The sequence below is a fragment of the Rhinopithecus roxellana genome, chromosome 12 (genome assembly GCF_007565055.1).
Source record: "Rhinopithecus roxellana isolate Shanxi Qingling chromosome 12, ASM756505v1, whole genome shotgun sequence".
Lineage (NCBI taxonomy): Eukaryota > Metazoa > Chordata > Mammalia > Primates > Cercopithecidae > Rhinopithecus > Rhinopithecus roxellana.
The window spans coordinates 44268452-44283618 of NC_044560.1; the positions used below are offsets into that span (position 1 = coordinate 44268452).

Genomic DNA, 15167 nt, shown 5'->3' on the forward strand with positions numbered 1-15167 from the left:
TGTAATCCCAGTACTTTGGGAGGCCGAGGTGGGTGCATCACCTGAATTTAGGAGTTCGAGACCAGCCTGGCCAACATGGTGAAACCCTATCTCTACTAAAAATATAAAAATTAGCTGATTGGTGGTGGGTGTAATCCCAGCTACTTGGGAGGCTGAGGCAGGAGAATCGCTTGAACCCAGAAGGCAGAGGTTGCAGTGAGCCAAGATTGCACCACTGCACTCCAGCCTGGGCGACAGAGCAAGACTTTGTCTTTAAAAAAAAAAAAAAAAAAAAAAAAAAGCTGGGTGAGGTGGCTCATGCCCATAATCCCAGTACTTTGGAAGGCCGAGGGGGGTGGACCACAAGGTTAGGAGTTCGAGACCAGCCTGTCCAACATGGTGAAATCCCATCTCTACAAAAATACAAAAACTAGCTAGGTGTGGTGGTGGGCACCTGTAATCCCAGCTACTTGGGAGGCTGAGGCAGGAGAATTGCTTGAACCTGGGAGGCAGGGGTTGCAGTGAGCCGTGATCATGCCACTGCACTCCAGCCTGGGTGACAAAGCAAGACTCCATCTCAAAGAAAAAACAAAAACAAAAACAAAAAAACCCATGAGTTACCATGACTTGTAAAAAACTTAACTACATACAATGTTGGATTACAGTATGTATTTCTGGAACACTTATATCTGATCTTATTCAAAGATTGCTATTTCAAGTCTTTCGACCCAGGAACATCTCTCATGTACCTAGGAATGTTTTAGGGAAAAAATGGAATTTGGGAACCTGGAGACTCAAGTTCCAGCTTTGCACCCTGTGCAAGTTGTGGAATCCTCCCCGTTAATTTATCTCCCCATTCCATGCCCTTGTCTACCCTCTTTTGTTATTTTTGTAATGAAAACCATTCTCATTAAGCTTCCCTTCTAGTAGTAAACCTCACTTGCTGCAGAGGGTTCCAGATGATCTGACCAATGAAAAAAGATATGCCTAGTAGATTTAGGTTGGATCATTTATCTAGCAGCTATAGTTTTATTATGCCTAAGAAACATGCAACTTACAGCTTGTTCTTTTCAGAACTAATAGATTACATGATTTGTGTATACAATTCCCAAAGACTACAATTTCTGCCCCAAAGTGAGACCTACTGGAGCCCTAAAAGTAAATATTCTGGTCCTCTGCCTTTCTCTTTGGCTTTATGTGTCTACAACAGACCTGGAATTTGGGAAGTATAGTTCTTCATGTTTAAGGATGCTTTGTCTTTCCAGCAATAAGGAAAGTCTTAGGAGGTTCCTGTGCTTTAGATTTTTTTCTTGGTAAAATCTGAGGATTGGAGATGGTATTATTTCTCAAGTTTCTTGCAGCTCTTAAACAGTGAAGCCTCTAGGTTCTGAGATATATCAATCAACAAGAGTACATGAGACAAAAAGAGAAATAAGGAGTGGAACTGTAGGGCAAAAAACTGGAGATATCAGTTCACTTTGGAGCTATCAGTAGTTATATATAAGTACGAATACCCAGTCATTATTAACACTGCCTTCAGCTGAGTTCCAATGAGAACAGGAAGAAAGTTCAACCTTGGTATACAGTATTATGGCCCTAAGTTTATTAGTAGAAAAGTTCTTACAACATCCTTCCAGAAAAATCCCAAAACAGATTAAAAATTATAACTAGGAAAAGTAAAGAACATCCAATACCTCCTATTGCAAAGATAACAGGGTCTCTAAAATAACCTTTAAAATAACAGATGTAAAATTCACGAAAAATGAGTTAACAGATTGAAGAGCATAAAAAGGTAGTTGGCATGTACCATATATATAGCTATCTAGTAGAAGCTTAAGATGTAAGCTTGATTTTTTTTTCCCTCTTCCTCTCTTGAGGGTTAACTTTCCAGCAAGAAATATTCAATCTTAAGTATGTAATACTTCTCTTCAAAAATTTAAAAAAAAAAATTTGAAGCAACATATTTATTCAACTTGAATGTGGTAGAATACAGTTCATCTTTGTAAAACCAACGGATTACTGACCTGAATTTAAGTCTCGTCCTGGATTGAAGGCGCGGCTATTAACAGTAGTAGAAAGTCGATCACAACTAATTGTTCTAGACACATTGGTATTAAAGCTTCCATCGAACCTGAAAAAATAGGAGAGAATAAGCAATACTTATTCAGTCCAGAAAAACCAACCAACAAAAATAATGATTTACATTGTGTACAAGATAGATCAGCCCATAAACAGTACAACTGTGATTTAGATTTAAATATTCAAAAAAAAAAATTTCAGAATTGGGGGAGGGGCAGGGGGACACCTGCATCCAGAAGGTTTTAGAAATCAAATTCAATTCCAAGATAAAAACAAACAACCATTCTTCAAATCAACTTTTCTCCAATAAACTTAAGTCAGTACTATTGATAAAATCATACAGAAAATAGATGACAAAATTCAAAACAGAGCTACAAAAAAAAAAAAAAAATCAGATGGGTGCTCTGACGTTACATGTAAAACAGAATTCTTTAAATTATCCTATTGGAAAACCAATGACCAAGTACAAAAATAGACAGTCGTGAAGGATAAAGAATGGGTGTGGAGTAGGAATGGTCTAGATGTGAAACACTGCTCTATCACTATTAGAAAGATTATTCATTTTTTCTGGGTCTCAGTTTTCTTATCTGAAAAAGATAATAAAACTTATTTTCCAGAGCCATAAAAAAATTAAACATAATGTATGGAAGTTCCTCTCATAGTACATGACACATAGCTTGTACCTGCTAGACTGTCAAGCAAATAAGGCAAAAGTCTTTTCATTTCCAGTGGTAGTGTAATGCTAGTACTAGAGCTAGAACAATACTATTATTCTAGCTAGTAGCTGATCAATAAATATTAGTGGAATCAATGATCCATTGCTATAGCAGACAACAATCTGAAAGAATATAATAGGAAAACATACCAGCTTATTTACATATAGTCATTAAGAGTATTTTTAAGGCCGGGCGCAGTGGCTCAAGTCTGTAATCCCAGCACCTTCGGAGGCCGAGATGGGCGGATCACGAGGTCAGGAGATCGAGACCATCCTGGCTAACATGGTGAAACCCCGTCTCTACTAAAAATACAAAAAACTAGCCGGGCGAGGTGGCGGGCGCCTGTAGTCCCAGCTACTCCGGAGGCTGAGGCAGGAGAATGGTGTAAACCAGGGAGGCGGAGCTTGCAGTGAGCTGAGATCCGGCCACTGCACTCCAGCCCGGGTGACAGAGCAAGACTCAGTCTCAAAAAAAAAAAAAAAAAAAAAAAAAAAAAAAAGTATTTTTAAGTGAATTTCATCCAGGAGTAACAAAAGTGAAGGCTCTTGAACTTCTAAGTAAACTATTTAGGATTTCAGATCCTGAGAGGACTCAAAGTTTGTAAGAGATCCCCAAATAAATGCAACATGAAATGAGGTTTTTAAAACTTTGTGTTAAAATGTAAACTTCAGGAACCACTAATGCAACTCCATGAACCCAAATAGAGAAGCTCTAAAGCTAGGAGAAACATTCCTAGAAAGCAATATCCATTTGACCACTGGCATGAACTTTAAAATCTGTTGATCACATCTCCTAACACATAAGAACTATTACATGGAACTGATTGCACAAGCAAGGGGACTAGGTTTTCACATGGTATGTTGGTTCAAACAGCAAAAGCTAAAAACAGTCTTGTTTTATTTCATATCATCTCAAAGAAGGAGATAGCTGGATTTTAAGAGACCGTTAGTCCAGGCTCTAACCTAGTGCAGAGTTACACTGACAATATCAACTGTGCCTTAAAGGACACAGTTGCTTCATCAACGTGGCTGCCCTTCCTTGGACCTACTCCAGTTTGTCTAGACGAGAAGACTGCTGCCTCAGAAGCCACAGATGGAGGGAAAAGAAGAGATTAATACAGCAGCAGCTGCTGTGTCCATGCTGGCAAGGCACTATCACTACAACCTCACTTCTCTCTAAGCTATAGCTGGCCACACTAAGTCTATTCCCTCCCAGACATTTTTATAAAGGGAGAGATAATAGTTTAGGCTTTGTGGGCCATAAAGACTGTTGCAACTGCTCTGCCATTGTAGTGTGAGAGCAGCTACTGAAAATAAATAAAAGATTGAGTATGGCTGTGTTCCAATAAAACTTAATTTTCAAAAACAGGTGGTATTCCAGACCTGTTTCATCACTGCTGGTCTAGACCAGGGCAATCCAAGAGAAGTCTCTGGGATGATGAAAATGTATTATTTTTGCACTGTCTGACATGTTAGACACATGTGGCTACTGAGTATTTGAAATGTGGCTAGCATAACATAGACACTACATTTTCTACTTTACTTCATCTTAATTTGTAAATAGTCACTGAAGAATGGCTACCATATTGGACAATGGAAGGCTGGAAGGTTCTCCTGATTACTTGTCTAGTAATCCTTCAGGCCTCTGTTCATGTATCCCTTCTTCAGAAAGGCCTATCCTGATTGTGACGACTTCCCAAGTCTATGTTAAATGCCTCCATATTCTGTCAAGGCATGTGCCATAATTTTAAAGTTACAGTTCTATTCATGATTTTTATAGATCAGGTTCCATAAATAGACAAGAGTGCCACGAAGGTAGGCACCATGTCTTGTTGATTTTGTTCACCACTGCATACATTGCTTAGCATTGTTCTGGTCATAAGTAGGTGCTCATATTAATTGGTCTTTTATGACCATCCACACCATCCAGGGTGCCTAGTCCTGTTCTGGGCTCCCCTGAAGACTCCAAGAAATCTTAGCAAGTGAGGACCATGACTCAGTTGAATGGTTACAATACTGAAAGTCTAGCTAGCTACTTCAGAACCACCTGGGATGCATGTTGGAATGCAGATTCCTGGGATCCACTATTAGAGAGTCTGATTTAGTGAGTCTGGGGTAAGGCCAAGGAATCTGACTTTCACAGGCTCTGGAGGAATGAGAAGTGCCTTCCAACCCTGCTATGCAGATTCTTTTAGAAATAAAGCAAAGGAATGGCTTTCTGCATGAGCACAGGTACTTTCCTGTATGACTCAAAGAGACCGAAGAAACAGGATCTTCCGAATGGATTTAGATCAAGAGCACAGGGTAGTTCTGAGGTATGTATGCAGCTCACATCTGGACTTTGCTGTCCAAGTTATGAACCCTTTCTCCTACCCATTTCACAGTTGAGAAAAATGACACCAAAGACTGCATAGCAAGTCAGGGACCTAAGAGAGACTTGAACCCATCACTCAACTCCTTTCCAGAGACAAACCACATACGATTCCGCATAAGTGATACGTAAAGAAGAACTTGCAACTCAAGAGGGTTACTGACAAATCTTCCCAGGAAATGTGTAAACCCGCAGAGAGCCTTTGTCTATCTGGATTAAGTCTCCACAGACAGCACCTCGCTTTCAGCATTACCCCTTGAGAGAGCTGAAGTCCAATGCTGAGGATACATAGATTTTTCTGGACCTTTGTGAAACGCAAGCTGGCTCGTGGGACCAGGGACATCAGGCAACTATTATTATAGGTTGTTTTACTTCCTTTGCTGAAAAGATCATTTGCGAAAACATTTTTATAACAATAAAAATGACAGTGACTCATTAACAAAAGTAGGTGCTTGATAAACATTTCTCCATCATAAAACAGTTTCACGACATGGTACTTGTCAACAATAATCTACGGGACCTTCTCTTCCCACCATCTCCTATCCTACACTTCTAACCAAACTGGCCCTTCCCTATGTGCTCTTCTGTTCAACCCCAATTGTGACGCTCTCCAGTGTCCACTCCACTCATTCTTCAAAGCCCAGCTCAACTCTTCTTTCAAATTTCTCCCTAGTACTGGCCCATGATGAGTCCTTCCTCCTCCAAGCTGACTAGTGCCATTCTGCTTCTTAACTATATGCTTGTGTCTTCTTCCTATTTTTCTTGTTTTGTAATCAAACAACATAATATCACAGTCCTATCCATTAGATACAGATTTTTTTTTTTTTTAAGATTCTGCTTATACCAACAAAACACTAATCAATTGTCTTAGTCCATTTGGACTGTAAACTAGGTGGTTCATGAACAACAGAAATTCATTTCTTACAGGTCTGGAGGCTGGGAAGTCCATGATTAAGGTACTGGCAGATTTAGTGTCTGGTGAGGGGCCACTTTCTGGTTCATAGATGTGGCCTTTTCACTGTGTCCTCAGTGACAGGGGCAAGGCAGTTCTCTGGGACCTCTTTTGTAAAGGCACTAATGCCATTCATGGGGGCTCTGCCTTCATGATCTAATCATTTCCCAAAGGCCCCTCCTCCTAATAGGATCGTGTTGGTGATTAGTTTCCAACACATAAATTTGGGAGGGAGAAGGCAAATATTCAGACCACTGCATCAATAAAATTTATAAATAAGATTCATTCTTTGGGAGGCCGAGGCGGGTGGATCACAAGGTCAGGAGATCGAGACCATCCTGGCTAACATGGTTAAACCCCGTCTCTACTAAAAATACAAAAAATTAGCCAGGCGTGGTGGCAGGCGCCTGTAGTCCCAGCTATTCAGGAGGCTGAGGCAGGAGAATGGCGTGAACCCAGGAGGCGGAGCTTACAGTGAGCCAAGATCACGCCAATGCACTCCAGCCTGGGCAACAGAGTGAGACTCCGTCTCAAAAAAATAAATAAATAAAAATAAGATTTATTATAAATAATGAACAAATTATATTACTCATTTTGCCTTCCCCCTATACCAAATAAATGTGTGTTACATGGGGGTGAAATGCCAAAAAGTTTTATCATGGAACCCCTATTTGACTAAACCCTACCCATGTAGCTCTTGAATTCTGAATTCTCTCTAAAACCTTTTATGTGCTTGAGAAATTTTAGCTTCCCCCAATGGGACTGTAGGTTACTGGAGGATTTATATTTCTCTCTCATGTCTAGCACAGTTGCTGGAAGGTGGGGCATTCCATAAATTCTTACTGGTTGACTGACTAACGAGAAAGGGCAGAGTTAAGTCACCAGAAAGCTCTGGGCATTTTATTTCATAATATTCATTGAACATCTACTATATTTCCTAAGAGTCTCAACTGCCGTGAGTTCTCTCACATATGTTGAATTTCAGCCGTGCAGCATTCACTCGCCAGTCAAGTTAGCATGAAAAGCCTAGAAATCAACCTCACTCTGCTGCTTTTCTCACTACCACTGATGTGCCAGTCAGATGAAGAAGGAGGTGTCAATAGGGGCTTAAGATATACAGGGCTGGTGGACCAGCTAGGTTAGCAGGAATAACTACTGGAAGCACAAGTGAAGAGTGCTTATCTTTCTACCCTTCACTAACACTGTAACCCCTACTGCTTTTTCTGGACTCCAGACTCCACACATAGGGGTAAAACATGCTCAGTCATCCTTGTTACTTTAGCTACCTCTGGTCCCCAGAGGAAGAGTCACCTTGCTGAAGACAGGAATGCATTTTATGCCCATATGCCTTTGAGAAAAGTGACTTATAAAAAGAAACATGCTATTCGCCCTGATTTGGAGAATGTTGGAAATATAAAGCTCATACTTAAGACACTTTATAAAAACATGTCACTTATTCTTAGGGGTTACCTAAAAGATTTTTCATTAAGAAGTACATTAGCTGCCAGTCACATTTATACAATTTCGGGTTTACGGAAAGGCCAAGAAGTGGTAAAATCATAGATTTTCATACAAAATGAATAGGCAAATCAACTTAAGAGGTTTGGTTTGCTTCATTCCTCATGCCTGTGCTTTCAAAAAGTTAGTAATGACAATAGAAATTACTGATATAAATCTCCTTTACACCCCGACTCTAAAAAAGGAGATAATGGATTGTAGCTGCATTCTATACTCATTTTCATAAGATAAAACCAGTGCCTGAAATTCAGTTTCAAGAGAAACAACTCCATCTCTCCAACCCCTGTAAGTTATAAAAAAAAAAAAAAAAAAAAAAAAAAAAAAAAAAAAAAAACTTCCTTCTGGATTTACTTTCATGAACAACTGATCGAAACTGCATCCCGAGGGAGAAAACAGAACTGTGACTCCCACTTTGATCTCTTCCCCATGGAGAAATTCACTCCCTGCCTGGCTTGCAAGATGTTCATTTGATTGACGTTTGCTCTGATGTGCAAACTGCTTTGAACTTCAGACATTTAATTCCCATCAGGCTGCAGTCATTTTTATTCTCCTTCAACAGGATTTACAAGCAGGAGATCAGCAAATGTAGAAGATAAAATAAATTTGCAGAAGCTTTGAATCTTACATCAAAACAGTGTTCAAGTGAGTTCCAATTGGATTTCATTCAGCCTCGATTCACAGTGTAAATCAACTTTTCAGTGGAGTCCCAGTTTAGAAAGAAAGAGATATAAAAGACCCCACCTCCCCCACCCTCCCATCCCCCCACCAGTTGGGGTTTACTTCCTTTCTTAGTCTTTGTTTAAATTTCCTAGGGAAGGTAATTTGCCAGGCAAATCACTCAGAAACCTGGGTTTTTCTCAGTATTTCCAGAGAATTCTGCCTCATTTATCACATAGCACATAAAAATCACACCCACAGTGTCGGTTCCAAGGGCAGTGGTGAAATGTGGAATTGTTCATGGATGAGTTTTTAAGGTAATGATTAAAAAGCAAATCCCTGTGGAAACTGATCATCAAGTCCACACACAAAGCCAATGTAATGATAGCTAATAGGGTAGAGAATATTCTTTACTTGTTTGCTTGTTTTTAATCACTGCTAAAATGCTGAGATAAGTGCAAAAGGTTTAAAAAAAATCATTTCTTCTGAAAGCAAAACTTGGTATCCGATCAGAAGTGGGTATGGAAGAAATGCTGAGAGGCTTCCAAGGGGAGCTCACAACACAAGCGGGCCTTTGCTGTGAGTGCCACTGAATTACCAAGCTTTGTTTTTAGAACAGCACACGTTTTTCTGCAAAACAAAGGCGGTGAAAACCCTTCACTAGTAGCTGCAGGAGCTGCTAAAGGAAGGTTCTGGACACTGAGAAACACTCAGGCCTACTAGGCCCCGGGGCCCTAGTAACAGCCTCACAGGGTCTGGTTTACTGTGATATGACACGGACACATATCTCTTCACCTCCATTCAACCAGGTTCCTGCTCATTCTTTCTGGGAAGCATCTGTTCTCCAAATATTTGAGCAACACCAGTTGAAAAGAATTAAACAAGAACCTCCTTATCGTCCACTTAACCACCCATAAGAATAAAGTTAAACAAAGAAAGAGCTAAGATAAAAATCAAACATCTGCAATGGCAAATATTTAAACTCTGTTTGAATGGTAGAGGAAAGGGGCAAGAGCAGGATCACTTCAAAAAGGAACTATCACATTTATAAAGTAAATAATACTCAACCCCCCCCTTGACTGAGTTTACTTATTCAAACACCTAAATAAATGGGCCAACCAAAAAGCTGTCAAATAACATGTAATCACATTCCGAGAAATAGTTTTTCCTTGCATCACTGCAGAGATTGGGGTGATAAGTCACATTCTTTTTTTCTTATCAGTAATAAGGATTAAACCTTCAGGGTTCAGCAACTCAGCCAGATTGGAAACAAGGGCTGGTTTCAAATGCCCTTGGAAGGTAAGATTTTCAGAGCAATAAAGTGTCTCCCTCTCTATTAAGTCTAAGTATGACACAGACCAACCATATTTCTTTTTCGCCATTTCCCTACCACAACAGACTATGGAGATAAGGGCCTGCTGTGACCTTGTGTCTCACTTCCATATTCAAAAGATGGTATTATCATTCAATTCACTTTCTCATAAAAGCTTGGAAAATTGCACAGGTGACATCTAGGGTGGATTGGAAGTGGGCGCACAACCACATTAAACATTTATCCTTATCTTCCTCATCACTAGGCTGGACGGGGGGCACAAGAAGATGGGTATCTGGAAAAATCAAAGAGAGAACAGGCTGGGCAGAGCAGCTTGGTGGGGTCTGCAGGCTGCCTCTCTGCCATTCCATAGCACCCCTGTCCATCCTGCCACTTGACCTCTAATAGGGACTTGACACACTTGACAGTTATTTATTTATACACCCTTCTCCTTTGCTTGGTAGACACAAAGGGAGAGGTCTTTTCTTATGTTTCTTTATACCCAGGGCCTAGCTCAGAGTCTCCTTGTGAGGAGCAAAAGTTTCGTCAATGTCTGCTGGATAAATACACATAGAAAGCCTAAGAGGCTGAGATTTCCCAGGACTAGAGACCAGAGACTGTAAATTGGGTATGTTCTCTCCCCTCACACACACTGATATTTAGTACACAGCAGACAACTGTGAGTGGTATGGCACAGACACAAAAGAGAGGCACTAACAACTAAGAGTTAGCAGATGACCTTGGAGATTAACTGGTTCCATCTACCAGCACACATGCACCGAGGAGGGAAGAGTCCTGTCCACACATCTCCCTGTTCTGTTAAAGAAACAGAAGAATATAAGATGCAGAATACTTATGGCTGATTCTACAAAAGGAATACTATCCCAATATTAACAAGTTAATAAAGCTAGAGTGTAAAGACAGATATCTACATCATCGCACCAGATAAGTCAAGTCCCCAGAAAGAGATTATAGATAGATTTGTAAATCTGGGCCTTCTTTGAAATTGCTTTGGTATTTTTCACAATAAAAATGCACAAAATGGTTTCTGCTTTGCAGCTAAGACAGGTTCTATTTCTTAAAGCTGGTAGAGTCTGCTAGGCAGTTTTCTACAGAGATCAGATTTTAAAAAGAAAGAAAAATCACAAAACCATCTCTATTTAAAATCCCTAAAAGGCAGCTGGTGAAATTCAATAGCATAAGCAGTGAGGCAGGTTTCCCATTCTTCCTTCAATGAAGGTCGCACAGAAAAATGCAGGAAGCTAGATTCTCAGCAGATCCAAATGCAGGCACTTTCTGCTACAAGGGTACTCAGGAAGACTCCTAAACATAAAGACATCTATCTAACACACACACACAAGCACACACAGGGAAATGATACAAATTGCTGCATGTTAGCCAATTTAGAAAGTTTGGAGGGTCATCTAGTAACCTCAAGTAGAATTCTAAGAAGGAATACATAGTTTAGCATTTCACTTGGCAGATGACCCACTCTAATTTTACTACTGGTCAGTGTACCATTAAAAGAAAACAGCATTTGGAATCAGGAAACCTAAATTCCAAACCCAGCTCTCCATCCACTAAGTCCTGCCATAACCTTTCTTTCTTTCTTGTTTTTTTTTTTGAGACGAAGTTTTGCTCATGTTGCCCAGGCTGGAGTGCAATGGCACGATCTCAGCTCACCTCAACGTCCGCCTCCCGGGTTCAAGCGGATTCTTTTACCTCAGCCTCCCAAGTAGCTGGGATCACAGGCGCCCACCATCATGCCCAGCTAATTTTTGTGTTTTTTGTAGAGATGGGGTTTCACCATGTTGGACAGGCTGGTCTCAAACTCCTAACCTCAGATGATCCACACACCTAGGCCTCCCAAAGTGCTGGGATTACCTTGCCATAAACTTTCTAAACCTATTTCCTAATCTGTAAAAGTGGGAATGAGGGAGGTGGGCAGAGACAGTTTCTACCCCACCAGGTTGTTCAGAGGAACATATGAAGAATGTAATGTAAGTAACGTAATGTTTAAAGAAGAACAGGCCTAAAAAAGTATTTCACTGAAGTATAAACATATGTAACTAAGTTTTCATAAATACAAAGCTTTCTGTAATATCTTTGTTAAATGTTGAGCTTAACTCCAGTCCTCTGGTACCAATATCCAGAAAGACCATCTATAACATTTAGTTGGCCTGCAGGTAATAATAATTTTTAAAGGCATTGGAAATGGAAGTGAGATAAGGCAGTGAAAATGACTTGAAAGACTAAGATTTGCCATACAACACTTCATGGGCATAAACACAAAACACATCTTCATAGAGAAATAATACGACTTGCAATAAATTTAAACTCAGTTGTTCAGGACCAAGCTCGTCACATTATTTGACCTTGTGACACAGAGATAACAAAGAAACAAAAGTTACAAGCACCTAAGTCACAACATCTTATTTCTCATAAAAACAGTTATAATAAGAAATAAGATGTATATAAGGTTAACATTTTATATCATATTTTCCATGTGCACTACCTTAAAATTGGGTTAGAAAAAAACAGGAGTTGCCAACTTATGGGTCAGCTGTTATGTCTTGAAACATTCTGTACAAACCTATACATTAATACAACATTAAAAGTAGACATCTCAAATTTCCCTTTTACCTGAACTGCCATGCACATGACATAGTTATGGGGGTAAAAATATTTGTGGCATGAAAATAAAGAAGTTGTGGGATGAAAATAAAATGCTGCTGCAGGTTAATCTCAGTTGCTTAGCAAACACCTCCCAAGAATGATCTACCTGCAACTCCAAATCAGCATGTTTATACTGGATCCATCATTTTCCTCCTAAAAGTCTTCTTTTGCTCCTAGTTTCACCCTTCAGTTAATAGATTCCCATCTCCTAAAATACTCAATTTAAAATTTGGAGCTGTCATTTCTAATCTTCCTCCTTACCAAACTCTCCAAGAAAACCTAGTTGCCATATTCCACATATTGTACATCCCTATTTTGACACTCTATATAATGTACCAGTCCCTGGACATCTTTGCTTTTGTACATTTGTCCCTTAAGGTGTCATTACTTTGTCTGTGATTATCTAACTGGCCCAACTTGACAAGCAACTTGCCTTTCTACCATCATTTATTCTTCATTTGCCAACTAATTAATTTACCCAAGACCTGACCACAGCTGTTCCTTGCTTTAAAACTAGTGCTTACTGAGAGAAATTTGTGTAGCTGACCTAGTGTTTCAAGCCCACCATGGTGTTTCTTTTATCCATCGTGCCAGCTGGGTCTTCCACCTCCCCATCCTCAATTGCTGTATGGACACTTGCTGTTTTCTGGTCTGAAGCATTCTTCCCCTAGATCTATCTGTGGAAGTTCTACTCTTCAAGGCCTTGACTACCACTTTTTCACCGAGCTTGAGCATTCGGAGGCCTTTGTTCATAATCTCTTCCTCCTCTAAAAGTCTTTGGATTTCTTTCATGACATTTGCCACAGACTGCCTTAGCTTACTCTACATGTGTCCTATGAGCTCTTGAAGGTACATACTGTGTTATTCATCTTTATCCATCAGACAGTATCTAGTACAATGTCTTATACATTGACTGCCTTGAAGATGGTATAGACAAGTTGAGTTGAAAATGATACCCATGTATGCAGGTATTTGGGAATATATATTCCCAAATATACATTCCCAAATATACAAAATGCATATAACAAAATTATTAAGCATAACTGATAACTGAGATAACCAAATCAATATCAAACATGTTTCACATCAGAGCTTGTAATAAAACTGTTCAGATTAAAACAATGACTGCTATCAATAGGCAAAAAAGTATTTAATAATATTGTTCAATTTCTGCCCAGAAAGGAAGTAGCTTGTTAATTCTGACAGCATCATAGTGACTGAGACTCAAACACTAAAGACAAAGTCAGTTATGCTACTACAAACTAACTCCTTTGGCAAATATTGAGGGCCTATTTAAGCAAGGTATTGAATACAGTTGTATATGACAGAGTCCCTGAACTAAAGTAACTAAGAAAGATGAGAGAGTACATAAAGAACAAATATGCCTTAGCACCTGGTACCATCACTCTCAGTTACCCAAAATCAACTCAAGAAGTAGGAGCCAACATCCAAGTCCAGGCCTCCTCTTGCTCTTTGCTTACATAAAGGAAATCAGGTAGGTCTTCCAGTTGTTACATGATTAAGAAGTGAAATTCCCTTAAAGTTCAGGTTTCACCATCGTACTCCCTTTCTCAAGAATCATAAATTAATTCCCTCATTCAAGCAATCAATATTTATTGCGTGTCTACTATGTGTCAGACCGTAGATATAGAAGCAAGAGAAAGATAGACATTGTTCTTTACTTCACTTATGGAGCCTAAACCCTACTGAACAGAGTTTAAATTCTCTAGCCTAGCATTTGAGGATCCTTACGATCTGATATTGATCCAACTTCTTAGCTGCCTCTTCCATCATTTGCTCCATATACAAGTTCCTCTTCAGTGCTCCTGGTCATTTCTAGGCATGGGATCTCTTCATATTAAGCTTCCTCTCCTGGAAAGCCCTTCCTCCATATCTCCATATATTCAAACCCTTTTCCTGCTTAAATACCCAGCTGAAATATTTCTTCCATAAACCATTCCACAAGCCTTTATTTTTTCAAATGAATGGATGAATGAGTGATTTAAACTCTGTGAGTCTTGCTGCATATCATCTTTCAACCCCCCATAAGGTTACTCTCAAAAAGATGAAAACAAACTCTCTCATGGAATCCAGAATTTATTAATTTGAGCAGCAGGAAAAGTTGCCTATAATGGCAAATGGCTCCAGTTTAAAAACAAACAAACAAACAAACAAACAAACAACCTTCTAAGGAGTTTGAGGAAAATTAAATCAGTCTTCAAAGTTGGAAGAGTCTCTGAAATATAGTTCAAATTGCTCATTTTACAGTTGAGGAAACTGAGGACCAAAGACTTTAAGTGAACGTCCCAAGATTACACGGCAAAGTGGCAGAGTCCAGGCCCATCCACTCTTTGTACTACATGACTCGGGTATAATTTACATCACAACTGAACTTACTGCTTATGATACTTCTTTTGCACCAGAGTAGTTGCAAATAAAATAAAAAGACTTGCCTCTTCTTAGCAATGAGAGCAGCTCATGCTTGAGTTCATTTTAAAAACAAATAACTAAAAAACAAAACAAAACAGAAAAACCCCTTGACTTGAAGCTAAGTCCCTTAAGAACAGAAATTGTATCTTTTAAATCTACTATAAATTCCTAAAGAGCTAAGTACAGGAACCTGAACATTATGGGTCAGCATGTTAATCATCAAAATTAAAAACAACTCTCTGAGTAAGTTACCTCTGGCTCATATGATGTCAATAATATTTAACGAACTTGAAATCCTATTATAGAAATGTATACAACATCTAAATCACGCCACAAAATACACAACCAATTTACAGGGAAAAAAATAATCACTCAAATGCTGAGATTCCTTTCCAGGCAGCTCAGTAACTTTTTTAAGAGAAGCAGTGCAGGAGAGTATGGTAGAAAGTTCTGTAAGTGAGAGTTTAGCCTTCTCTAG

General features: G+C 39.3%; 1 protein-coding gene across 2 annotated transcripts in view; it reads right to left on the bottom strand.

The window, feature by feature from the left end:
- CACHD1 (cache domain containing 1) overlaps positions 1–15167 on the bottom strand; it is a 228110-nt gene that overhangs the window by 91022 nt on the left and 121921 nt on the right. For both annotated transcript variants that reach the window (XM_030913272.1, XM_030913273.1), the window contains one exon: positions 2004–2110. In XM_030913272.1, the coding sequence (XP_030769132.1) occupies positions 2004–2110 (107 nt within the window). The remainder of the gene's footprint in view (positions 1–2003; positions 2111–15167) is intronic.